At 50.1% G+C, this 26444-nt stretch overlaps 1 protein-coding gene and 1 long non-coding RNA gene across 4 annotated transcripts; one reads left to right on the top strand and one right to left on the bottom strand.

Moving 5' to 3' along the window:
* Positions 1-450: 450 nt before the first annotated feature.
* On the bottom strand, positions 451-5656 carry LOC123618548 (uncharacterized). Of its 2 annotated transcripts, XR_012500308.1 has the most exons (4): positions 5518-5656; positions 4561-4681; positions 2716-2877; positions 451-1232 (listed from the first exon to the last, which is right to left on the bottom strand). It is a non-coding gene; the product is annotated as an uncharacterized LOC123618548 (long non-coding RNA). The 2 variants fall into 2 exon arrangements; XR_006726972.2 differs by lacking the exon at positions 451-1232 and having other exon boundaries at positions 2378-2877.
* Positions 5657-5730: 74 nt separating this feature from the next.
* On the top strand, positions 5731-25738 carry KDM8 (lysine demethylase 8). Of its 2 annotated transcripts, XM_045521117.2 has the most exons (8): positions 5743-5895; positions 14067-14546; positions 17100-17266; positions 18445-18577; positions 21364-21408; positions 23124-23273; positions 24152-24244; positions 24334-25738. In XM_045521117.2, the coding sequence occupies exons 2-8, from the start codon at positions 14079-14081 to the stop codon at positions 24496-24498; spliced, it is 1221 nt and encodes a 406-aa protein (XP_045377073.2). In that variant the 5' UTR covers positions 5743-5895; positions 14067-14078; the 3' UTR covers positions 24499-25738. The 2 variants fall into 2 exon arrangements, with proteins under 2 accessions (XP_074202267.1, XP_045377073.2); XM_074346166.1 differs by lacking the exons at positions 17100-17266; positions 18445-18577 and having other exon boundaries at positions 5731-5895.
* Positions 25739-26444: the final 706 nt, after the last annotated feature.

Raw genomic sequence — 26444 nt, 5'->3', positions numbered from 1 at the left:
TGTGGAATTGCACTGATGGGCACCACTAATCACTTGCACCCCAAGTTTCTCCAGCTCCTTCAATACATGTAAGCCCTTTGAAGGTCTGGGGGTACCTGAGCTTTGGTTTGATTCCTTCAGGAAGACAAGGCTCTGAGCAATTAAAATGTCTTCCTGCAGTTTCTGCAAGCAGCCAGGACTATAGAATTGGGGCACAATTGTGCTGCAGCAACTGTGTGACCTTGGGCAGGTTACTACCTGAGCCTCCCCTTTTCATTTTTAAAATGGATTTTTGGTATCAATGTCTCCAGAACCACAAGCAAAGATAAAATGTGACAATGTGTATACAAAGCACACTCAAGAAATGGTAAACACTCAAGAAATGGTAACTATTTCCACTGTTGAAAACAATGGTAATCATAACCCCTATGACGATGAGGCCAAATGGCCCCACTGGTCCCCCCGTGGAAATTCAGCCAAGGTCTTTGTCCATATTCACTCCCTCACTGCTCACTGGTGGCTTCTCCTGATGGACACAGGGTGAGGACAGGCCATCCTGTCCTCTCCTCTGTTATCCTCAGAAGCGTTAACACACCAGGTGGGGTACAGCTCCCGGAAACCTCCTGCAGCTGGGGGACAGCAGGGCTAAGAGGCAGCCAGGCCCAGATGTCTTGGCAACGGGGACTAGAGCGTTCTGTAGGGAGCAGAGCCCAGGCTGTTCCTCATCAAGACAGCCCAGAGTCTCAAGCTCCCTTCCTCCCCCGCTTGCAGTCTGTACCGAAATTCCTAGAGGAAGACAGAGCAGCAGAACCTCCTAGACCCCAGGCCTGTTCAGGTTTTCTGGAGGAGCCCCATAAGCCCTGGAGATGGAAAAGGCACAGGGCTGAGCCTGGAGGCGGCAAGACCTAGTTTGGGTGCTTACTGGCCACGGAGCCATTTGCAAAGATGGCCAGAAAATGCCACCACTCCTGGCCTCTTGCCACGTGCCCTCTCCGGAGCCAGGCATCTGTGAGTTCTTCCCAAGCAGCCCTTATTCATGAACCCCCCTTGCCAGTTTTCCCATATTCTGCCAACCCCTAATATTCGTATTATTTTCTTACCCCTCTTTATTCCAAGACACGTGTTCTTTCCACACTGAAACATCTGGTCAGGATGCATCTTGCAGACACTGTCATCACGTAAGCGCCGTAGACCAGGTGGCCGTTGTGACAAAGATGTTATTGCCTACACGTGTGCAAACTGGGTGGCAACGCCTGTCGGAACGAAAGCGTCAGCGGCGCTGCAGGGTTCCCCGGCATGGAAGAAAACGCCTCCCCAGGCACCCCTTGTACTATTGGTGGGAGCACCCCCACACTTTGGGAATCTTGGCTGTGAGTCACCCCTCTGGTCTCCCCACTCCCTGCTCCCTGAAGATAGGCTGTTTTCTCCGCCTGGAACACCCCCCTCCCCACGGAAGTTATCTGAGTTACTCCTTTTCCGGTTATCCGAAGCTGAGCTAGCCTAAAGCTCAGTAGCATCCGATAACCGTGACAACGTGCTGGCAGGTTCTGTGGGATGGGAAACGGCATAGCAGCCAGTTGTCTCTGCTCCAACATTTCCAGGGTTCAGCTGGGAAGATGTGGATGGCTGGGGCTGGAATCTTCTAAAGGCTCGTTCACTCAAGTGCCCAGTACCTGGGCTTCAGGGTGGTCAGACGTCGTCTACGGTCATTCCAGGCTTCTGAGAGTTCCAGCGAACAAAGAAGAAGCTACATCACTTTCTAAGACCCAGCCCCAGAAGTCCCACGACATCACCCCTGCCATATTCTATTGATAAAAGTAGTCACAAGCCTATCAGAAATAAGGAACAGGAAGCGGGACCTGGACCAGTAGGCGAATGGGAGGTTGGAATATATGGATTTTAGGACAGACAGGAGAATGAGAACTATAGTTTGAGATGTACAGGGGTCTTATTAATACCACCACCTTGGGACACAGGTTCTCATACCCATTTCATGGAGGCAAACACCAAGGCTCAGAAAGGCAGTAAGTGTTCCAGTCTGTCTGGCTTCAAGGACTTTTTGCCTCCATCCCAGTGGAGACCACTCAACAGAACTCCATGATTTTCCCTTCCTAGTCTTTTAAGATCATTTTAGACTCACTTGCTCCTTGCTGAGGCAGTGATGAACCAATGTGGAATAAAGGCACAGAACTGGTAAGTGACCAGCCCTGGGTCACGCAGTCAATCAATGGGAGAGCCAGTGTCTGGGAGGTTTTCACATCATCTTTAAACAATTGGAGTAAATTAAACATCTCTTCCATTGCCAAGCTAAATGTTTTTCAGTTTGGAGTTTTGCTTGAATGTGTGTATTTTAAATAAATGTGATAATTAAGCCACAAACGTTCCCAGCACACTTGGATATATTAAAATTACAGGCTGCTGATCAAACAGAGAAAAATCACAAACACGGACATAAATGATGTCTTTTGTTCGTTCTGTGCCTTTTGCAGCACTCAAATGGGTCTGTCAGCTTGATAGCCAATTCCAAGGCTGCGGGGAATGTGGGGAGGTGGGGGTGGGGGATTGGCGACGAGACCACAGAAAGTGGAACCCCGTGGTGAAAGATAGTGGTTCTCTTCTTTTCTGAAAACAAGTCATCTGTGCCCATAATTCATCTCAACCAGCCAGTTCTGAAAACACAAACAAGCTGGCAAAGGGGTGTTTGTCTCTGCCTGGCTGGCAGCACCCTGCACTTACTGTTAAAAGGCCAGAACCCCTTTCTTGATCATTGTAGAAGAGAATCGGGTGTTCTGCTAGAACCAGGGGGTGCTGAGTTCGAATCTCCTTTGGCCCTTTGCTGGAGGGCCTGTGTGGGCTCCTAGGGGCCGAGTGCCCCCCTTACTGTAGTCTGTCCATCCACTGTGAAATAAAAAACAAAATCAAACTTAGTGAGGGGAGACTTTGATTTGAAAGGATGATTGGAAATGGGGAAGGAGGCTATTCCAACAGAGAGAACACTAGGACCATCAGGTCTACAAGTGTCTTAATGGTGGGGCAAAAAGAATTTTTCTTTTGTAGGGAGGGGAAAACAAGGCAAGGAAGAATTGGGAGGTGGGATGAAAGGGTAGGTCAGGGAACATTTTACCCCAGTGTTTTATTCTCAGGAGGAGCTGTCTGCTGGCTAAGGTTGAGAATGGGCCAAAGTTCAGGGGCCTGGAAGAAGGAGGGAATTGAACCAAAGTTTTGTTCACAAGTGTCTACTGAAAAAAAAAATAAAAGCACAACTGAAAAGTTGAGAGTTATGCTTTATTCAGGGACATTACTGAGTTACTGAGGACTATAGCCTGGGAGGCAGCCTCTCAGATTGTAGTAGGATATAACAAACCTAACTCCATATTAGATCTGTTCCTTTAGCTCTAACCCTGTGCTGTGTTTCCTGTGCTAAGTCATGCTGGTTCTGCACCTTCTGCAAAAGAATGTTGCCTATAGCCTGAAATATACAGGAGAGCCCATTCTTAAGGCTCTGACCTTTAAGGGTATAATACTTTTCCATTCATAATAGAGATAAAAAGTTGCAGAACAGAGACTAACATTTGTCTTGTTAGAGGTTTACAGGAACATCATGATCTGACCTACATGGGCAGCTGCAAGAACAAAGGATTCTGTCACCAAGAAGTTTGCAACAACCAACCACACCCCTCCCTTTTTAGTATAAAAGGAGCCTGAATTCTGACTTGGGGAAGATAGTTCTCTAGGACATTAGTCCCCCATCTTCTTGGTCTGCTGGCTTTCTGAATAAAGTTGTTATTCCTTGCCCCAACACCTCATCTCCCAATTTATTGGCCTGTCGTGCAGTGAGAAGGACGAGTTTAGACTCGGTAATAAGGCAGCTCTGAGGAGCTGTTCCAAAGAGGTAAGGGAGGAGACAGGACATACAGGAGTTTTTGCTGAAAACAAACAAATAAAACATGTAGCAGAACATCAAAATATTACTGCTAACCACAAAAAAAGGCACATCTCAAGTCAGTGATTGTAATGCTTTTCTATCTTTGGGAAGATGAAAGAGTCTGGACTTACTGAAATTTTTCCTTTGATAATGAACCTTAACTCTCTAGGACCAGTATCTTTGTTTTTCTCCTTCCTGAATTCCCCTCGGGGCTGACCCATGGGGAACTGCAGTGGCTGACTGACGGCTTGATGTCGGACAATATTTTTTTGTCCACACAAGAATTTTACTCAGATTGATTGGTAGAAACAAGCAATTCAGCTAATCATTTATGAGGCAAAAAACAGGGATTTGGAGGCTCTATGACTGGTCTTGTCAAGGTAAACAAAGCAGGCATCCATGAGTCTTCCCCAGGTCACAAAGGGAAGGATGCTTCTTTGCAGCAAGTAGTTTTCCAGAACACAAAAGGGTGAAGGGACTTCCTTCAACCTTCACTGTTTCCCAGGAGCACAGGGCTCAGGTACAACCCAAAGCTGTCATCACTCAGCTGGGGGTGATAATTATAAGAGTTATCTACTATTTTAATATTTTTAAAGAGCCTTGGAAGAGCTGGGTACATAGTAAATGCTCAGTAAATATTTGTGAATCTCACTTACCTTGAGGAGAGGGGTGAGTTAATTCAGTGTGTTTTCTTTGGTGCTAGTACAGTACCCAAATTCACTGATCTGATTGAATTGGGCTGAATTCCATTGAACGAGTGAGTCTTGGTCTCCTTGTCTGTAAATAAGATGTAATAATCTCCACTCACAGGGTTGTTGAGAGAATTAAGTATTTTTGAAGAGTCTAAGGGGCCCAGACAATGCCTGACACGTCCCTTGTGACCAGTGACAAAGACTCTTTCATCAACTTAACTCTAGTCAGACTCTTCTGAGTCCTCTTTGTGACTAGATCTTGCCCTTGGGTTTGCTCTTGGCCTGTTTAGTCTAGTTTTAGCAAGAATTCTGCTGGGTCAATTTAGCAAAAAATCCCCCACCCTTCATATCTGATTAAATTCTTTATCCTCCACCCTTGATATCTTATCACCCTGGACCGCCTTCTGCAAAAAATCCTGTGACGTTCGTTTAGCCAGAATTCCCCTTACCCCTGAAGTTTCCTAATAATTTTCCATCTACTGACCCAGATCCTGCTCCTTGGCTATAAATCTCCACTTGTCCTTGGTGTATTCCGAGTTGTGCCCCATCTCTGTTCCCCATCACAACTCCCTCATTGTAGCATAATAAAGTCTGCCTTACTGCCTTTAACAAGTGCCACAAATAACGTTTTCTTTAACACTCGTAAGTGAATTCCCTTCCCTTTTCCCCTCCGACTCCAAACCTAATCTGACCAGAACTTTCTATCGCCTCTGTTCAGTGCTTCAAAAGAAACCCCAGTGACACCCACACCACTCAGCATTAAGGTAACAGTGGTGAAGTCTCTGACCCCCTGCCTGCCACTCCATCCTGAAACTCAGGTCCTTCTCACTCCCACAGGATGCAGCCCTTGAAGGTTCAAACTCGGGACCTACGACTTTCCAAAAGTACTAAGATACTTTATTTCACTGAGCCTCGATTTACCTCTCCGTAAAAGAGGAAGAATAATCCTAGTGGTAGGATTAGACAAAATGGTGGATGGGAAGCTGCTTTGCACAAGAAGGTATCGATGTAGAGGAAATCGCAGGCGTTACCTACGTGGAAGGAGAAACCCAGGGAAAAGCCCAACCCTAGGAGGGCGCTCCACCCTCCAGGCTTTTAAATGGGGCGGGGTAGGGCGGGGCTGTGACATCGATCACTCGGCGCTCCTCTAGGCACTCCTTGGTGATCAGACGAGCTGTGAGTGATCGATACTCCTCGCGCAAGCCTCTGACTACTTGGAGAAAGCCGGGGTATTCGGTCCAAAGGGACAACTCGTCGCCGGCCCCCCGGGCGACTCCACGGTGTCCACACTCGAGACAGGTGAGTTTGAACAACTCGAGAGGGTGGGCAGCTCTGGCTTCTTAGAAGCGGAAGGGACCGAGCTGGGAGCGGAGGACTGCGCAGGCGTCATGTGAAGAGGTCTCGCGCGAGCGCCTCGGAAAGCCCGGGGGCGGCCCCTGAAAGCCGCGTAACTGAGAGGTGGTGTTGAGGAGCGGGGTGGGTCGGGGGAGAAGCAGGGCCGGCGCATGCGCTCTGAGAACACAGTGTAGTAGTTCAACTCTCCTGCGCCTTCCGGATCGGAAGGTCCCGCGCGTGCCTGGTACTCTTCTTAGGCCAGTCATTTCCTTTTGTGCATGCGTGCGCCTAGGCTGTTGTGCGCCTGCCTGGGTCTTGGTGCCTTTCGTGCCACTCCACTGCGCCTGCGCGGCCTCTGGTTTTCATAGTGTTTGTACCCGCAGGTGCATACCGCCTGTGTCCCCCGGGCCAGTCGCTCTGTGTTTTTGGCCTGGAGGTAGACCTACAGGTCACACTTGAACCATCGGGCCCCGAATGTAGGACGCGGGAAATGAAACCTCGGGGAAGGCGCTGGAGAGGGAAATGGTGTGAGGCCTTGGGGTGGACCCGGTACATAGAGCCCGCCCAGCCCTCGCGTCCCGGGGGACCCTGTGCGCCTTGTGCGTGTGGCCGCTGGGTGGAAAGGGGTGTCTAACTCGATAGGAGTTAACTCTGAGCATGGGTATCGCGTTCTGCCCCACGAGATCCAGCCAGGGTAAATCACCGTGCTCAGTAGGATTACAGCAAGTCCAAGGGCAGGAGGTGGGTAGGTGCTGGGCCCACATCGACGGCCCAAGCCCGAGCCAGTCTGCACATAACAAAACTGGAGAGCCTGTTCCCAGAAGGCCAGTTAGAGACCCATATATTCTGGGAAGCGTTTTAGGGTTTTAAAGATAATGTAAGAGAATTCTGGGATGACTGTGGTGGCTTCTTCCTAGGAGACTATTTTAGAACTGACAGGAACCCACTTGGGCTCTTGACTAACAGCCAGCCAGAGGTCAGCTTACATAGTACATTCCATCTGGATGGTGATTTATGAAGTGAGGACCTTGGGCTGTTGTGTATAGCCTATACTTGGCTCTTCTGTTTAAGTGACCAACAAGAAGCATTTTAGAAAGTTTACATCAGATTGATTTATAAAGCCAAGACAAAAACCACTCTGAGAGGTTAGCTCCTGTGACCATTGTCAGACCCACTTTTCAAGATTATTTCATGTACAAACAACAGCCCTTTATGTAAGAAGCCAAGACACAGTCCACTGAGAAAGTCTATTTTGTGCAACCTGTGCCTGACCTTCCCCCCAGAGCCATCCCATGTTGTGAGGCCAATACATGCAGCCCTGTGGAAGATAAGTTTACAAAGCCAAGACACAGGCTTTATAACCACTCAGGCTGTTTCTGTACCTGACACCTCTGCCCTCATCCCTTTCAAAAAAAAAAGTCTTCTGTGACCAACAGGGGTCTTTTAAGGGGACTGACTAAAGAGAAGATACAAGGGCACTCAGGCTTTTTGTATAGCCTATATTTAGGGTGACCAGAGGTCTCAATTTAACTAGAGTAATGCCAGTTTATGATTTGTCCAGTCATAAATATTGAAATATATGCATAGTTCCCTGAAAGCTGCTATCAGCTCTCCCAGTATGTGACTGGTGTAAGATGAAATTTCTCCGTGCGGAAATGAAAGTTCCAAACAGTGAAAAACAAACATTGGAGAAAATGATGAGAATAAGAAGTTTTAGAAAAGAAAAATAAATATTCTTTACCAAGCTCAATAAATAAATAAAAGGCCTGTTTATAGCATCCCGGTTTATATGATACATTCTGTAGTTAACTCCCCTATAGGTGACCACCGGAAGGCTGTTTATACTGCCTGCTTCTGCACTTTTATGCGGAGCTGTAAGAGGCCAATTTAAAGGCTAGTCTACAGTCTGACTCTGAGAGACTCAACACAGTCTGTCCTTAACTCCCTCCTCTGGAAGTTTTGTTCATTTAATACAACCTTTCATAAAAGGCAATTCAATGAGGAACTCTGGGAAAGAAATCAGGAAAGCCCAGCCCCAAGGCTACTCAGGCTGATACCTTCCTCCGGAAAACTGCTTGGTACAATTATCAAAAAACCTTTTTGTTAGACCAATACTTGGGGAATGCTGGAAGCCTGGTTTGTAAAGCCAAGACATGAGGCCACTGAGACAGGCCGTTGGATGCAGCCTAAACGTCACCTTCACTGGAAAGCCGTATCAGATGGTTGTGAGAAGGCTGCAGCTTTCAGACCGCACGAGGCCAGCTCCCCTGGAAGGCTTTCGTACAGCCAACAAGAAGGTGTTTCGGCCAGCGGAGGACCTTTCTCCAATAAGGCCATTTCAGATGGCTGACAGGAAACATGGAAGATAGGTTTGCAAAACTAAGGCAAAGTCCTGGCCCTTAGACAAGGCCCAATATGTAAAGAAACAGGTCATGAGGCCACTTTGGAAGCTTTTTATATACTAGGAGGTGACTCTTCCCCTCAAAGCTATTTGATACAGCAACTACTTAAAAGGCCAGATCATGAAAGATTCTGGGAGGCCTATGGCCCCAAGCCATAAGACTCCTCAGATGGATAAAGGCCAGCATGCTGCTTCACCCTGGAAGGTTGCTTCATGCTGCCAAAGTAAGGCTCTCTGGGAGGCTAGGATTTTAAGATCAATCATGAGGCTTTTTGTGGGGCCATTTCACGTGGCTAATACAGAGGCAATCTGAAAAACCATTTTGAAAATAAACAGATATCGTAAAGCCCCTGCCTCTGGAACACTGTGTTATGCAGTGCCAGCTTATGTACCTCTGAAGGCTCTGTTGTAAGGCCATTCGCTGAGGAACTCTGGATTCAAAATAAGTTACTAAGATTCTTATGTGGCCAAGAGGAGACATTTGTACAGCCAGCTTGTGGCCCTCTTTCCCAGAAGGCTGCCTCACATGGCCATCAATATGAAACTCTCTCCTTGGGAATTTTGCAAAGCAGCACATGGCTGCCTTGGGAGGCCATTTGGGGAACCCAGGTTAGAGCAGTGCATGAGGTCACCTTGGGAAGCTGGTTTGCACAGCAGCACATGAGGCTACCTTAGAGGCTGGCTTTGTAAAGTCACCCTCAGAGGCCAGTTTACAAAGTCCAAAATCTGCATCCCGTGGAACTAGTTTCTAGGCCATTTGAAACCCTCTGGGAGGCCATTTTATAAGGCCACTAAAAGCCAATTTACAAAGCTGGCACATAGGCCCCAGTGGAAGTCATTTTTATATTAAGGCAAATAAGTGGTCTTCTGGAAGGCCTTTTTATAGACCTTCGTGAGAAGCCAGAATATGAGGCTTCTGAGGTCTTTCGAATGCTCAGGATGAGACTTTTCAAAATGGCTTTATAAGACTCATGTAAGACAACGCGGGGATGAGCCCCAAGGCCACCCAGGGAGGCCAGTTGATGGTCCACATGCTGTTTTGTGTGTGACCACGCTGGAAGGCTGAACTGTGATGCTCTCCAAGAATGCTGTTAATGAGGCCAACACAGGACATTTAGGAGTCTTCTGGAAGGCTGGAGGTAGAAATCATCCTGGCAGGCTTGGGCCAGGCCACTTAAGCTCTCTTGAGTCCCATCACGCAGCAAGCCAACTGGGAAGGACACCCATTGTGACCAAGGACTGAGCTAGGGTATGGAGATCCAAAAGCTGATGCAGCCCTCGTGCCTGAACCCGAAGAGTCTGTAAGTGGACATCGCCACTCACTGCATAGTTCTGTACAGATTGCTTCATTTCCCAAATCCCAGTTCATTCATCTGTAAAACCTCACACCGTAGGATTGTGAGGGATGTGTTAGGTGACGTACACTAAACATGGAGCCTGGACATGGCACTTAGGAAAGGGCACTGAGGTTGGCCAGGATTTAAGTCCTGTTGCTGCACAAATGATTGACTGTGGTGTTTTGGTCAAGTCACTTCATTTTTGTTTTCCTGGACGTTAGTTTCCTCAACAGCAAAATAGGAAGGTGGGGTTGTAGGAAAAATGATCACATTCATCCCTGTCCACTTCCCAGTGTTGTGAGGAACAAACAAAATGAGAAAGGCACGGTTACCGTGGAAACTGTGGTAGACTGTAGAACTGAGAAGAACTCTAAGTGATTGCTCTCACTTTAGGACAAGTCCAGGAAGAGGGACCTCAAAAATCATAATCAGTGAGAAAGATACACCCTTTCCATGTGTGAAGTGACAGGATTTCCTCACCTGTAGAATGGGGGCGATCATCATTCCTTCCTCAGAGTTGTCTTGAGTGAAACAACCCAGATGTCCAGCTTCATCACCTGCTAGCTCGTGATCTTTTGGCCCCGTTCCCTCATCTGTAATGTCCTGGATTTGGGGCTAGGCTGCCTGAGTTTTTAATCTCCGCTCCACCTCTTAACTGGTTGAATTGCTCTGGGAAGTCATTTAACTTCTCTGCTTTAGCTTCCTTATCTGTAAAATGGGGATGATAATACTTTTCTTTTAGAATTAAGAGTATGTATCAAGAGCTTGGTGCATTCCTGGCTTACAGTAAATGCTTTGTACATGCGTTTTCAGCTTTGTAGGGCATTGTGGGGATTATATGAGGCAATCCACCTGACACTCTTAAGTATTCTCCCTGCTGTTACTGTTACTCCTGAGCTGGTGGGAAAATGAGCTGGAAGGGAGTCCAGGGGTAGGATGAGGTTGTGTGGCGAGCCCTCAGGGACCATATCTCTAGCATCCTTCATATGTCTTTTCTTCTCAGTCTACTGCTGACTTCTTCATACACATCAGAGCTAAAGGAAGCCCTGCTTTCTCCACCTGTTCTTTAGTGTGAGTTGCAGATTGAGCCCCAGGATGTCCAGGAAGTCTGGGTAGGGGTGTTTATTAGTTATCTATTGCTGCATTACAAATCATACATTTAGTGGCTTAAAACAACACACATTTATTGTCCCAGTTTCTGTGGGTTGGGAGTCTGGGCATGGTTTAGCTGGGTCATCAGCATCAGGAGCTCTCAAATGGCTCCAGTCATGGTGTCAGGGCTGAGTTCTCATCTTAAGGCTGATCTGGACAAAGATCTAAGCAGCTGACCTGAGATTGTTGGCAAAACTAAGTTCCTAGAGGGCTGTTGGGCCGAGGCCCTCAGCTCCCAGCTTACTGTTGGCTCTAAGCCACCCTCCAGTCTTTGCTATATGGGCCTCTCCACTTGCTTCATCAGTGCATGCCATCCAGGAAGGCAGTGGAGAGAGTCTGTTGGCAAGATGAAAGTTCCAGTCCTGTGGAACCTGATCCCAGAAGTGGTATCTCATCACTTTCTCCATCTTAGGCCAAAAAGTAAACAGCTACACATACCAAACCTACAAGCCTGTTGCTAGAGGCAAGTAATAATAGTTTTTCTATTGCTGATGTAACAGATTACCACAAGCTTAGTGACTCAAAACAATAAAAATGTATTAGCTTACAGTTTTGTAGGTTAAGAGTTCAACATGGAACTAAAATCGAGGTCTCAGCAGGGCTGCCTTCCCTTCTGGAAGCTCTAGGGGAAAATCCATTTCTTTGCCTTTTCTATCTTTTAGAGACTGCCCACAGTCTTTAGCTTGAGACCCCCTCCTCCATCTTCAAAGCCAGCAACAATGCATCTCTCTGACAATTCTGTTATCACATCTCCCTCTGGCTCTGACTTTATCCAGGAAAGATCCTTTCAAGAAGTCTGTGTTAGATTGGGCCCACCCAGATGATCCAGCATAACTTCCCATCTCCCAGTCCTTGTTCTTAGTCACATCTGCAAAGTCCCTTTTGCCATGTTAGGTAACAGGTTCTGGGGATTAGGGTATGAACATCTTTGGGAGATATTATTCTGTCTACCACTAAAATTGCCGGTCCTGCCCAAACTCAAAAGAAGTAGATTAGATAACAGTGTTATAACAGGGACCATTGGGCTTTCTTCTGCTGTAGGAAGACTGGCTTTCTTCTGTCACAAGAAATGAGGCATCTGATGGGGCTTTATCACAGGCAAGTCTTCATTCTCACTTTCCCCATCCACCAGGGATCGTAAGTGTCGGCTACTTTTATGGATCAAGGAGGGTTCATCATAAACCACAGAAACCAATCCTGGCTGATGTAAGCAAGAGGGAACTTATGGGAAGGCCATTTGGGGCCCACAGAATCAATGGAAATATGGAGAACTGGACTTGGAAAAGAACAAGCACTAAAGTGGTTCTGCAGCCTGGGAATTAGGGACAATGGGTGTAAGGCTCTAGCAGCAACAGTCCGGTCCAGAAGCTGCCACTAGGGCAGAGTGAAATGTCAGCAAAAGCTGTCAGCTGTCGCTGGTCTCATTGATCTCCTTAAAGTTCAAATTCAAGGGAGGCAACTGATGGGAGAGCATGTATCACATACCCGCCCCCTGGCAGCACCCCACCAGACTGATCTCAGTGGTTGTGTGGAATTTCTCAGAAGGGTGTGGAGGTGTGTTGTTAAGAAAGAGAAAACTATTCTGAGCCAACAAGACTCAACACTCTGCACTACCCTCTACACTCTGCATCTGCTTTCTCAATAATTGAAGGAAGTTACTGGGTCAATCAGGTCAGGATAACTGGTAACAAGCATCATTAACACTGTAGGGGCTAAATGCAATATGAGTTTATTTTTCGCTCTTGAAGCATTGCGGCATGGATATTCCTGGCTGGGGACCTATCTTGTGGCTCTGCCATCCCCTATGGCCTCAGAGTCCTTCCCTTCCAGCCAGTGGAGAGGGGGAGTGTGGAGAATCACATTGAAGGTGCTTAGGGCCCAGGCCTGGAAGTGGCGTACATCACTTCCGTGCATCAGCGAGAACACAGTGGCATGGTCACATCTAATTGCAAGTGAGACTCAGAAATGGAGTCTCACTGTGTGCAAGATGGAATGGACTTTGGTGAGTCCATTTGTAAAGCGAGAGTTTGTTTTTGTAAATACAGTTTTATTGGGACACACCACGCCCATTCGTTTACATGCTGTGTACAGCTGCTTTCACGCTGCAGTGGCAGAAGGGTAGCAACAGTGACTGTCTGGCCTGCAAAGCTTGAGATATTTACTGTCTGGCCCTTTGCAGGAAGAGCTTTCTGACCCCCAGCATAGAGCAGTCTCTGCAAAAAGCGTGAGGGTCCATATTCCTTAGCATCAAATGAGATAGGGGTGTAACAGCTGTAATAGCTGGAATATTGTAGTACAAATAAATAATTGTAATTGTGAGCAGTAGCACCTGTTCCCTTATTAGTGCTCATTCCTAAGGACTGGCCTGCCATCCGTATGGAATGTCCAGGCTGACGTCACCAAAGGCACCAACCATGATGTTTATCCTTCCTGTATATGTTTTATGTATTTCCAGGTTCCTTCCTTGGAAGTTAAGATCTCATTCTTTCAATAGTCTTAATGGAATGCCTACAATGAGCTAGATTCTACTTGTCATCTCTAGGGAAACGTAGAGAAATGGGACATATTCTTGCCCTGGAGGAGTTCATAAGCTAGGATTGGATAGACAGACGTGTAAGCAGATGTTTGTAGTACATTGTGACAAGTGCTGTAAAAGAAGTTCAAGGGCTGATCAAAACACAAAACATTGTTGGAGAGATTAAGCAGGCTTCACACTGGGGATCATTTAAGGTGGGCCTTAAAGATTGGATAGGAGTTTGCTTGGGGGGGGGTGGGTTGGAGGCATTCCAGACAAGGACAATACATGTTCCCCTCTGAACAAATATGTCTCTGGTGCCCACTGTGTGCCTAGTATTATGCCAGTGGCCCTGAAGATACGGCCATGACCCAGACAGATGGGAGCCCTGCACACACAGAGCTTATTATGCCCAGCAGAGAAGACCATTGTTGAAGAGCCAGTACAGATGAGATGTGTGTTACACAGGACAGGTCCGGAAGCTGTGGAAACCTAGAGGGGACCAAGCCTGTAGGTGGCTGCTCTCTCCTTTTAAAAAATTTTATTTTTAATTTTAATGAAGATACTTCAGATTTTTTTCAGATCTCAGTAGCAGACATTTTGGTCACTGGATGTCATCAGATCTAGCCTTTTGTCCCCCAGTTTTATTTTATAAAAATAAAGAATTGTAGATATTTAGACATACAACAGTGTTTTGCTCTAACTGATGTTCCTCCCCTCCCCAACCCAGCACTCAGGACCGATGGCAGAGCCAGATGCGCTCTGGGAGGCTCTCATGGCACTCCTGCCCGGTACCAAGGAAGAGCTGAAGCTGGAGCTCGGGGAGGAGGTGGAGGGCAGTGTGGTGCTGCTGCTGCAGCGGGCCGCCCAGCTCTTCTATGGGGGCCAGATGAGCGCGTGTCTGCAGACCTGCGAGGTGCTCCTAGACTACTCCTGGGAGAAGCTCAACGCGGGGCCCTGGCAGCAGGTGCACAAGGACTGGCGACGGGTGTACGCCTGCGGCTGCCTCTTAAAAGCTGTGTGTCTGTGTGCCCCACCGGCCGACACCACCACCGTTGCCGCCGCCCTGAGAGTCTGTGACCTGGGCCTGCTGATGGGGGCGGCCATCCTGGGGGACATCCTCCTCAAAGTCGCTGCCGTCCTCCAGACGCACCTCATCTCCAGAAAGAGGCCGGCCCCCAGCCCGAGCCAGGAGCCACCCAGCACCAAGGTACCTGTGTGGGGCTGTCACTGACCACACCTAACCGTCCATCAGCCCAGGTTTTCTAGAAGTAAAACAGATCAGCTCTCACGGGCCCCTGGCACACCAGCCCCTCTGGGTGAAAATGGCATTTCCATTGATTTGGAAATGGAGCAGCTCAATTTTTTTCCCCTAGTTTCCGCAAAAGCAGTGACTCTTGAGAGCGGGAGGGTGGAAGCTTTGTGGTTCCTGAGCGAAATAGCTCAGGGGGCCTGTGTGGGCAGGGCTGCAGGCAGTGGGGGCAGCCTTTCTCCTTCAGCTTTTTCCCGGTGCCTTGGCTGAAGTGTCACCCACTTTGCTGGCTGCCTCTGCCTCAGCGCTGAGTGTGCAGGAGATGTTGCAGCTGCCTGCCTTCTGTCCACCTGACTGAGCGGCCCTGCCCTTCAGATCCTTGCCTGTGTCCTCACTGGTATTTAAGTGCATGTGCCGAAGGAATACCCCGCAGACACTGAGCCAGGGTGGTTTATTCAGGCTTCAGATCCCAGCGCCAACTCGCAGACCTCACCCAAAATACCTCTGGGCAAGCCAGTTACCGCCTCTGAGCCTCAGTTTCCTCATCTGTGAAATAGCACTTAGAGTGCTGACCCCTAGAAAGAAAGGGCCAGGACTGTCCTGGGTAGTGGGGTTATGGAGTGTTTTTGACATTTTTCTAGATATTTTCTCATTTTCAGAATTCCTGACAATGAGTATTATTTTTCTATGAGAGTAACACAAATGGATGTCATTAAACACACCATGCATGTAACCAGAATAAAAGGTGATCCTACAAACAGGGAAGAGAAATTTGCAGCAAAGCTGTCAGAGAGCACATTTCTCTGTTGTGCACAAATTATACAAATCAACAAATCAACAGGGAAAAAAACTGGGCCCCAGGAGGTAGAGACCAGTCACACGAACAGACTGTTCCCAAGGAAGAAACAGATCTGCTAAAAAACCTGTGGGAAATGTTCAACCTCACCTCTGGTTAAAAAAAGAAATGCAGCAATGGTGAGGCAGCGGTTCTTGGCTCTGAAACTATCGAATGTGGTTTTATAAGGCACCCAGTGTTGCCAAGGGTGCCCTAGGGCCAAGGGCACGGGGCATGGGTGGACCTTTCAGAGGGCAGGGCAGACAGATACTTGTCCCCTTTGACCCGGGGGTTACACCTGCCCTTTCCCAGACCAAGGGTCTCCCGAGGGAATATGGTGGTGGCTTCACGGCCAAGGTGGTGCCCATGGTCTGGGGTGATGTATGTAGTTAAGGGGGTGAGGACTCAGCTCTGGGGTCAGCTGCCGGGGTTCAAGTTCCTGCACTGCCACCCACCAGCGTCTTGGCTGCTCTCCTTCCGCCTGGAGGAGTGGATTTGCTCAGCAGCTTTATTGAACTCCAGCGGTGGCCCAGATGTGCCAGGCACCAAGGGTGCGGCCTAGACCCTGTCCTCCTGGAGCTTCCGTTCTGGTGAGGCTGTAAAAGAATGTCTTCTCCCATGTGCTGAGACAGGTGGGGGAGGCTGCTTCATGCAGGGAGACCAGGGAAGTCCTGTTTGATGAGGGAATCTGGGGAAATAAAAGCCTCCTGCAGAGAGCTGTGACTTTGAGAGAGGAAAAGGCCCATATAAGCCCGCGGGTGAGAATGTTAGCGCCACTGCTGTGGATGTTGAGAGCTGGTCTGGGGTCCAGCAGGGGCAGCACAGGGGGCTGGCACGTGCCCGGCGGCCGTCCTGGGAACTTTACATGAGAGCTCATCTCCTGGCAGTTTAACACATGAGGAAACTGAGAATCAGAGATGGTGACTTGTCCAGGTCCCTCGGCCAGGAGATGGTTAAGTAAAGGATGGTGCAGCCACTCAAGACATTGTGCACACTGGAGACCGTTTCAGGTGAATTACTGGCTTCAAGAGGCAGAGTTGCTTCTTCATCATGAATCTTCCTACCAGTAGATCAGATGTGTACGGGACAAAAATGGGAAAGGAACATACTTTGTCACCAGGAGACTACTTTTATGTTAGACAGTGGGGTTTGGGATAATTAATTTTCCTCTGTGAAAGCAATGTATTACTTTCATAATTGAACAAACATTTTAAATGAACTGGTAGAGGGAAAAACATCTTGATCTCATGAGACGTCAGTGGTAGTAGTGGCAGCAGTAACACTGATAATATTATTATTGTTACCAATGACAAATGAACATTTGCCGGGATGATGGCCCTGCGGTCAGACCTCTGCCACTCCTGCCACTGATTCAGATTCATAGTGGAATTCCTCGAATTTGGACTTGCTGCAGTTGTTACCATCTTGGTTTTAGGGTTTTATTTTTTTCTTTTATTCAGTTCTTTTTTTAACTGAAATATAGTTGATTTACAATGTTTTGTTAGTTTCTTGTGTACAGTAAAGTATTTCAGATATATATGTATATTCCTTTTCATATTCTTTTTTCATTTGTTTATTATAAGATATTAGATATAATTTAATAGTAGGACCTTATTGTTTACCTATTTTATATGTAGTAGTTAGTATCCATCTTGTTCTCTTTTGATTTTAAACAGAAAGCAAGGAATGACCACATTTCGATTCCAGATGTGGGGTCAGAAAGAGCAGTGCCCCGGCTTCACTGTCCATCCCTCCAGTATTTCCAGAAGCATTTTTTGGTTCCAGGGAGGCCTGTGATCTTGGAAGGCGTGGCTGACCACTGGCCATGCATGAAGAAGTGGAGGTGGGTGTCTGCTGACGGCTGTGTGGTTCCTCATCCCAATTTAGCAGCCCCAGAGACCACCCCCCTGAATTCCTCCTCCCAGCACCCCCAGGTGAACACAGCCCCACAGACACTTCACAGCCAGCGGTGGGGTGGACCGCCAAGGAGTGAGACACACATCAGAAGTCCAGGGCTCTGAACTGATGCTGGAGGTTATCAGAGTCTTACCAGCTTGCCTGCCCTAAGCCGTTTTTAATAAGTGCATATGGAGGTCTGATGTTAAGTCTATTACATGCAATTTTTTAGGATCTCAGGAATTTGTAGACTTTCTCAGGAGTCCCTGAGGCTTAAGAGTAGAAATGACAACCTAAGAGACAGCCCCGCCCCCTCTCCACGGGGCTCCCAGGGCTCCGGTGTTGGCGCCCACCTCCCGTCTGCATCTGGTCCCTCGGAAGATTCACAGTGGAGGGGTCAGATCAGGCAGCTGGACAGTGGCTGTGATGTTGCTGTGTGTGATTTTGACATGAGAAGGTGTATCTAAGGCAGGTGGAGGGAGCCGGCCTGTCTTGTGGTGGCTTTATGGAGGGGTGGTCCCCACTGAGACCTGTGGGAGGCAGAGTTTTGACTGCAGGGCCATTGTCCTGGCAAACACTCATTATGTGCTCGACTATGTACCGGGCGCCACGACAGGCACTAGCCACATCTTACCTCCTTTTCCCCTCCCTGGTTCTTTCATGGGACAGGCACTGCCGTCACCCTCATTTTACTAATAGGGAACAAGGGCTCAGAGAGGTCAAGGAACTTGCCATAGGTCCCCTGGTGGGTGACAGGGCCTGGACTCAGTGTCAGGCTACCGGCTTGGGGGACCCAGGCACCTCACCACCCTGTACTGCCTGCCACTTGTTCAGAGAAGGCCTCAGCTTGTGATGGGGCCAGTGAAGAGAGAAGTTGGAAGGCTCTTGGCAAACAGGGAAACAGAGCTGCCCAGCAAAAACCAGATTCACTGCTTTTATCTGCCAAGCTGCCCGGCGCCAGGTGGGCCAGTGACCTCACCTCTCTGCACCTGCATTTCCCCATCAGTGAAGTGGGGTCTCCAACTGGTGAGCTCTTGTAAGGAAGGAAGGAGGGCAAGCGCATTAGCAGGGTGCCCAGCAAGTGTTAGCCTGATGATGGCAACGCCGATGCTGTTTTCCTAATAGCCTGGAGTATATCCAAGAGGTTGCCGGCTGCCGCACCGTCCCGGTGGAGGTCGGTTCCAGGTACACGGACGAGGAATGGTCCCAGACGCTCATGACGGTCAGTGAGTTCATCAGCAAATACATCGTGAATGAGGTATGTCGTCTGACTCCTCCCCTGATACTTGCAGGGCAGGGAACACATTAGATGTGGGCAAATAACCTCCACGCATTGCCGGGAGAGGTTTTGGAGGAGTCAAAGCCATTCTTTAAGGGCCTGTGGTCATTAGGCTGGCCAGCGTGAGGAAGACAGGCAGGACAGGACATACAGGACCCATTTCAGACGCTTTTTTGGGGGGCAGTTGGTACAGTTTAGTGGTTTTTTGTATATTCACGAGATTGGGCGGCCATTGTCACTATCTAATTCTGGGACATTTTCATCACTCCCAGAGAAACCCGTATCCCCTGCCCTCATCCCCAGGCAAGCACTAATCTGCTTTCTGTTTCTATGGATTTGCCAATTCTAGACATTTCACATAAATGGAATCATACAATATGCGACCTCCTGTGTCTGGCTTCTTTCATTTAGCATCATGTTTTCAAGGTTCATCTCTGTTGTAGCCTGTGTCAGTCCTTAATCCCTTTTTATGGCTGAATAATGTTCCTTCGTATGGATAGACCACATCTTGTTTATCCATCCATCAGCTGATGGCCATCTGGGTTGTGTCTACTTTTTGGCCAGTATGGAAAGTGCTGCTGTGAACAGTGACACACAGGTTTTTGTGCGGGTAAATGAGTTCATTTCTCTTAGGTGTAGACTAGGAGTGGAATTGCTCAGGTCAGATGATGACTCTAGGTTTAACTTTTTGAGGAGGCTATTTTCCAAAGCAGCTGCACCATTTTGTTGTTTAAGATTCTTGACAGTGGGTGTCCTCCTCTTCCTGACACCCGGGCAGCAGAGGCTGCAGGTTGTCTGCCCTGTGCCTGAACCATTCCTCTGGGCCGAGAATGAGGGGAGCCTTAAAGGGGGCCTGGAGAGCAGAGTTCTTTACATGGGGTGAGAGTTCAGCATCCGTGGGCTGCAGTTGCTCCCCTCACTCCCCAGCGACCCACAGGCCAAGGCAGCCCCAGGCCCAGCCGCTGTCAAGTCCTGCTCGGGTTTGCCGGTGGATCTGCTCAGTCGGAGTCCAGGTGGATGATGACGCTGGCCAGCAGTTGCCTTCCTTGCCCTTCCCAGCATGGTAGCTGTGAACACCCGAGGGCTCCCCCCCAGGCCACCCCCGACCTTCACCCTTCCTGCCCCATCTCTTCCCCCGCTGAGTGTGCAGCCTGCCCACTCCCAGGCACTCCGCACAGTTCTGCAGGTGGAGGCTCCTCCCTCAGTGCCCTTGGGTGCTTTTCTGTTCTCCCGTCTCCTGCATTCCTCCCCACACCCAGCCCAGCTCAGCTCACTGTCACCTGGAAAAGGGAACTGTGGCTTCGAGACGCACTGCATGGCCATGTCCACTTGTGCTTGGGAGAGTAAAGCCAGCTGGAGAAGCCTCATGTGGCCTCTGCTGGAGGCGGCCCGGGCCCTGAAGCAGAGAGAACCAGAAGTGTGGGCCGTGGGGTGGGCGAGAGGGGGCTTTGCAGCCATGCAGGGCAGCGTTGAGTCCAGCCCCGGCCCTCGCTGGCTGTGTGGCCTGGGCTGGTCACCTAACCTCCCGGATCGTTGGTGCCCTGACTTCTGGTTACTGAGGGTTAGTTGGGGTTAGTTAGTTAGAGGTTACTAAGACCTAAAACCCGTAAAGGTCCCAGCACAGCATGGTCAGTGCCCATTTAACGTAAGCTCCAGTGTCCTCTGGGCCAGGGTACCTGTGAGGGCCGAGAGCTCATCAGATCCCGGATGTCAGGAAGAAGAGAGAGTGAAGGAGGGGATGGAATGACGGACAGACCCTAGTGAGGACCTTTCATCTACTTCAACACTGTTGTAGCCTCAGAGCCTGTCAGACCAAAGCCAGCTCCGCTCTGGCCTCAGGTGGGGTCGGGGTCCCACCTGCTCTTCCCCCGTCTGACCCTTACAGGGCCCTCGGGCATCTTCAGAGAGCCGCTGAGCAGGGGGGAGCCCAGCTTGTAAAGAGCACTGGTCTTTTCACCCATCTGATTGGCAGAAATTTTCACAGAATCACTTCCGGGGCAGGCAAAGATGTAGGAAAGTGGGCGGTCGTGTTCGTTAGTACTGGGAAGAGTGTAGACGGTCAGTGTTTGGGAAAACAACCTGGCAGAAGCTACTACTGTTTAAAATGTACACGCCCCTTGACTGTCTTGTTCTGCTTTTGGAAGCACGTGAATGTGAGGACCAGAGTATCGGGCCGTTCACTGAAACACTGTGGCAGAGCAAGGCAGACGTCCACCAGCGGGTGAAGGTTGAATTACTAATAACGCATCCTGCCTATAAAACGTGCCTCCGGCCAAAGAGAGTCAGATGTGCACATGTTGACCTGAGGAGATATTCATGATGTATCGTTAAATGAAAATAGCAGATTTCAAAGTAATACGTGTAGAGGTCCATTTTTATTAAAAAATAAATCCTTATGCTGTGCACTAGAAATTGATACAACATTATAAACTGACTATGCTTCAGTTAAAAAGAAATCCTTCTGTGGGTGCAGCCCCTTCGTGTTTCATTTGAGGTGACTGAGCCTGGGGCTCAGGGTGACTTGCTCAGGGCAACGTCAGTAGCAGAGGCAGGCCTGCTGATCACAATTTGCCCCTGGGTTGGAGGATGGAGCCTGAGGGGGACAGAGAGGAGGGTCCCCCCAACACGAGTGGCTGCCTGGGCAGGGGCGGGAGCACGTCGGGTGCTGAGAGCCAGCCAGTCAGCGGCAGCTCCCCAGGGTGGGGGTCCTCCATCACTACTAACAGGGCTTTCTGTCGCCTCTGGTTTTTTTTCCCGTGGATTAGCCGAGGGACGTCGGTTACCTTGCTCAGCACCAGCTCTTTGACCAGGTAAGTCTGAGACCACACCCCTCCATCCTTCACCCCCTCATCTCCTCCCACCTCCCATCCAGGGCACTGGCCCCAGAGGGCAGGAAGCGGTAGGTAGCAGCCTCGTTTACTCCCCACTGGTGCTGCCCCCCTGCAGGGAGCAGGGAGGCGCCCTGTGCCCTCCTCACCAGCAGGCAGCAGGAGAGCAGGCCAGGCCCCTGGACTGGGACGGGGGATGAGGAGGCCCCAAGAGTCAGGGTGGCCCCCAGTGGATGGAGTCAGAAGCCCAGGTGTGGTCAGGACTGAGGAACATGTCCTGGGGAGCCAGGCGATGGTTGTGGCTCTGACCTGACCCAGAAGGAGCGAGCTACTGGCGACTTTGACTCAGAGTTCCCTGGGCAGATCCCGGAGGGCCTCAATAGTCTGCTTACAAGGCGGAGTCCCCACGCTGGGCCTGGGCGCTCTGGCAGGGGACTGGTTCCCTTACCCTGGGTACCCCTGGCTGGATGGAAGACCCTCAGGACAGACCGGGCAAAGACTGAAAGAGGAGGGGATGCAGGCAGGAGCCAAGAGGAGGAACAGGGCTCAGGACAAGATGAGCCCCACATACTGGATGCGTCCACCAGCCTGGGAGGGTTCAGTCAGAAGAGCAGAGCGGGAAGGCGAAGAGGGCGGCTGGGTTTTTCCAGACACATCCCCCTCGAAAGTGGAGGAAGAGTCTGTGCATCTAGTCAGGCATGTTCACTGATGGTACCTGGGCCAGTGAGCCGACATCCCCTCCTTCTCGCATAGCCCTCATCCGACCCCGGGGGCCCTAGCCTCACTGAGCTGCCCCGAGGCCCCCAACACCTCTACACAAACTAGCAGCACAAGTTCATTTCCCACCAGGTCAAAGTCTGTGGACAGTTTTAAGACTTCCACATGTGACCACGTCACTATTTAAATAGTTTCACCACTCGATGCCACCAGCAGCCCGGCAGGAGGGTGCCCACTCTGCCACATCCTCACCAGCACTGTATGTTATCACTTTTTCAGTCTTTGCTGGTTTGATTAGTGGGAGATGATGACAATGTTTAATTTGGGTTCTTTGCCAATAGGACTGAAACCCTCCCTTATGTCTAATTCATTTTTATGTATTATCTGGTGTTTGTCCTTGGCTCATTTGTGTACTTTATGTATTGGGGTCCTTATTATTTTTCCTTATTACCTTGTATGAACTCTCTCTATTAACCTTCATTTACCACAGTTCGAATTAGTTTCCTACTTTATTGGTCTTTATATTAGTTAACTTATCTTAAATGTACCAATTGCAATTGCTTTACTGTCATGTTAGTAAATTTTGGAAAATCTTCCCCTCCAGAGATTTGTTAAATACTCCATCTCATTTTGTTTTTGTTTTTCTTTAATTTGATTTTCTAAAGTATTATAAAGCTTTAGAAAATTATAAGCTAGTTTATTTGTAAGTACAAAGCAGTGGTATCAGATTTTTAAGAAAAGGAAACAGGGATAAAATGCGTACGACATGGAAACAAACTTGAAAGTAAAATTAGGACCCTTCCTAGTAGTTATATATTTGCTTTTTTAAATTCCTATACAGTAAGATGTGGATACAGTCATATTATTACACAAGAAGAGAGTGTGTATTTGGTGCTTCTGTGAGACAGTCAGTTGACTCCTAGGCTGCTGTGTCCCGAAGGCCTGGTCTTGACCCTCCACGTCTGCCCTGATACCCACAGATCCCAGAGCTGAAGCAGGACATCAGCATCCCCGATTACTGCTGCCTGGGCGACGGGGAGGAAGAGGAGATCACCATCAACGCCTGGTTCGGCCCCCAGGGAACAGTCTCCCCACTCCACCAGGACCCGCAGCAGAACTTCCTAGCCCAGGTTGGAGTTGCTCCAGAACATCGGCCTCCCCGCTCCTGGCCCAGCCACCTATGGCCTGGTCACATTAGCGGTGTTTAGACACCAAAGAGATGGACCACTGACAGCGATGCAGACAAAAGGAGAAAGAGAAACAGTGGCAGGCCTCAGGGTGGGCTCTCTGCCCAGTGGGGGCTGCTTCCAGATGTGGTTCTGGGATCCTAGATGCCTCACGTGGGCAGAGCAGGGCCAGGGCGCCATTTCAGGACAGAGCGAGTACCCTCAACAGCTGCCTCTCCTCTGCTGTCCACCAGAATCAGGCCAGCTTCTCCGGTCAGAACCCTCCAAATTCAAGAGGCCTGTCGGCCATTGGATAGGTTTTCCTGAGACCCAGACAGAGGAGCATGTGTTTGTTGTAGGAGGAGGGGCATCTGTCAGAAAAGCACAGAGAGGTTTGACAAAGGAGAGCGTTCCTTCAGCCCAGGGACAGTCCACAGAGGCAGCCGAGAGGCCGGGAGCTGGGGCCCAGGACCAGGCTGCCTAGTGTGAACATAGCTCTGCCACCTCTCAGCTTTGTGAACGTGGGCAACTCACTTAACCTCTTTGTGCCTCAGTTTTCTCATCTGTAAAATGGGGGTGATGATAAACCACCTCCAGGGGTTGTCGTGAGGATTAGAGTTAATACACATAAAGCATTTAAACAGCGGTTGCCAGTCAAGTGCTTGTTGACTGTTCACTGCAGTAACGAAGGCAGTGACTCATAACCTAGCTGGTGTGTTGAGCACAGGGCAGACGGGGTGCAGGGAACAGCATTAGGAATGGCGCATGGAGGTGAGGAGGACGTGGAGGCAGCGGTGGAGGCCAGCACCTGCTGACGGCTGGGGGTCGCTCTTCCCTCGCAGGTGATGGGGAGGAAGTACATCCGGCTGTACTCCCCGCAGGAGTCGGAGGCCTTATATCCTCATGACACGCACCTTCTTCATAACACAAGCCAGGTGGGCACTCGGGGACCCGTGGGGCTCGCGGATTCTCCCACTTGTGCCGTCCCTGAGACCAAGCAGATGACTTCTTTCACTTTCTCCAGGTTGACTTGGAGAATCCCGACTTGGAGAAGTTCCCCAGGTTTGCCGAGGCCCCGTTCCTGTCCTGCATCCTGTCTCCCGGAGAGATCCTGTTTATCCCGGTGAAGTACTGGCACTATGTGCGGGCGCTGGACTTGAGCTTCTCGGTCAGCTTCTGGTGGTCATAGCCGGAGAGGAGGGCAGATCTGTGCTGCAGGGGTGCCCATGGAGTCGCTCCTCCTGGCCTGGAGTCTGGAGACGGGCTGCCCAGGCCTGCGCCTGAGGACGCCCTCCCGGGCCCAGGAGCGCCAGGCCGCTGAGTGCGTTAGAGGCAGGCGGGCCAGGCCCCAGAAGGACTTTGCAGGCTCACAATCCACATGGAAGCTCCTGGGCTCTGAGGTTGACGGCGTGGATTTAGCCCTGCCCTGCTCTCAGCTGCTGTGTGATTTGGGGCAAGAGACCCACTGTGTGTGGGTCACCATCTGGTTTCTGCTCTGGTTACCAAATTAGAACCTGTCTTCAGAGCAGTGCATAGACCTTCAAGCTTGGGGAATTTTCTACTCTGCACCCTCCCAGCAACCAGTTCCCAAATCGAGAAACAGAACCACTTCCAGCACCTCGCAGGGTGAAATTCAAGGTGTGGCAAGAGTCTAGATTGTGCGGGCCTGATGGGCCACCTGGCTGGGAGAGAAACCCAGCTCAAGCTAGTTTAAGTGAAGACGCAACAGCCAGCTGGGTCTGTCAGCTCCATAGCATGTAAGGAGCCGCGGGCAGGGCTGTGAGACCTGCAGGAGGAAGCCCAGAGCCAGGCCTCTACCCACCAGTCTTCTCTGCCTCCCCGGCCACCTCGCGTCTGCTGGTCTGGCCTTGGTTTCATTCTCCTCTTGAGATAGCCTTCTCCCCAAGGGGAGAAGACAGCTCCAGCAGGTCAGCTCCATATCCTAACACCACGACTCACAGGCACGGAAACCTGAGGGACAATTCTGACTGGCAAGCCTGGGACCTGTCCCCCAGGAGGGGCAGTGCTGGGTGGGGGGCTGCTCTGTGGTGGAGCCTGGCCCACAGGCCCCTCCCGGGTTACTAGAAGAGGGCGTGGGAAGCCCTGATGGGCAGCTGGAACTAGCTTCTCGTGTCCTCTGTAACCAGGACAGGGAATTTGAACCTGACCATGTAGGTCTTGGGGCTTCAGTTTTGAGCAGACAGACCATCAGCATATGTGCATAAGAAAGCTGGCTCTCAGCTGGGGGAGGAGGATGGTCTGATCACAGAGCTTCGGGGAGGCTGAGACTGAGGCCGGGAGTGAGCCCCAGCCTAGGCAGTGCGCACGTAGGACAGGCCATTTAGAAGGTGGAATCCGGGGCTCTGGGAGCAGTTGCTTGTGAGATCGTTTATTCCCCTCTCTGGCATTATAAATAATTATTTACCTAATTTTTCATATGATGAATTTATTCCAAATCTCAACACCGAAGGTAGTGAGGCATGAAATAGGAATGCGATCGTGTCATTGATGACAAACAGACGAGCCATACCTAAGGGGTGGCCTGCGTAGCTCACACCGTCCCTGGCTCAGCTCCTACCAGTGGCCCAGCCTCTGCCATCCCATCCATCCCAGTAGCCAGTCCCACTCCCGCTGAGCTGCTGCAGTTGAAAGGCAGTTCCTCTGTGATGTAGTAGTGCTGAAGTCAGGGACCAGAGGAACCGTTCTTGAAAACACTCGGGGCCAGGCTGCCACAAGCAAACGCCCCTTGTCAGATGGGAAGACGGTAGAAGAGGAAACATTCATATGCTGTCAGGCAGGCAAGGCTCCAGTGTTGCTGGTGTCCTGGCTGGAGGGCTGGCTCATTGCTGAGGGATGTGGACCGAAGATGGCTAGAAATCAAAGTGCCAACCTGTTCACAGAGCCAAGGAGAGGTGCAGACACGAGGACCCCACCTCTCACCTGTCGGAGATGCACCCACTGAGATGCCTGTTCAGCACCTAGAGTCCTGTGTCAGATACGGCGTGGCTTCGAGCTGGATGAGGGCCCTGCTCACCTCATGCTTCACACTCTTGGGGAGTCTGGAGAGGAGATGGAGGGACACGGTCCGATTGTGCTGCTGTGTGCAAAGGGCCCAGTCCCCTCTGTGTGCAGAGG

The sequence above is a fragment of the Camelus bactrianus genome, chromosome 18 (assembly GCF_048773025.1).
Source record: "Camelus bactrianus isolate YW-2024 breed Bactrian camel chromosome 18, ASM4877302v1, whole genome shotgun sequence".
In the NCBI taxonomy this organism is placed as follows: domain Eukaryota; kingdom Metazoa; phylum Chordata; class Mammalia; order Artiodactyla; family Camelidae; genus Camelus; species Camelus bactrianus.
The sequence above is the reverse complement of the archived record's forward strand: the minus strand, read 5'-3'. Positions and strand labels throughout refer to the sequence as shown.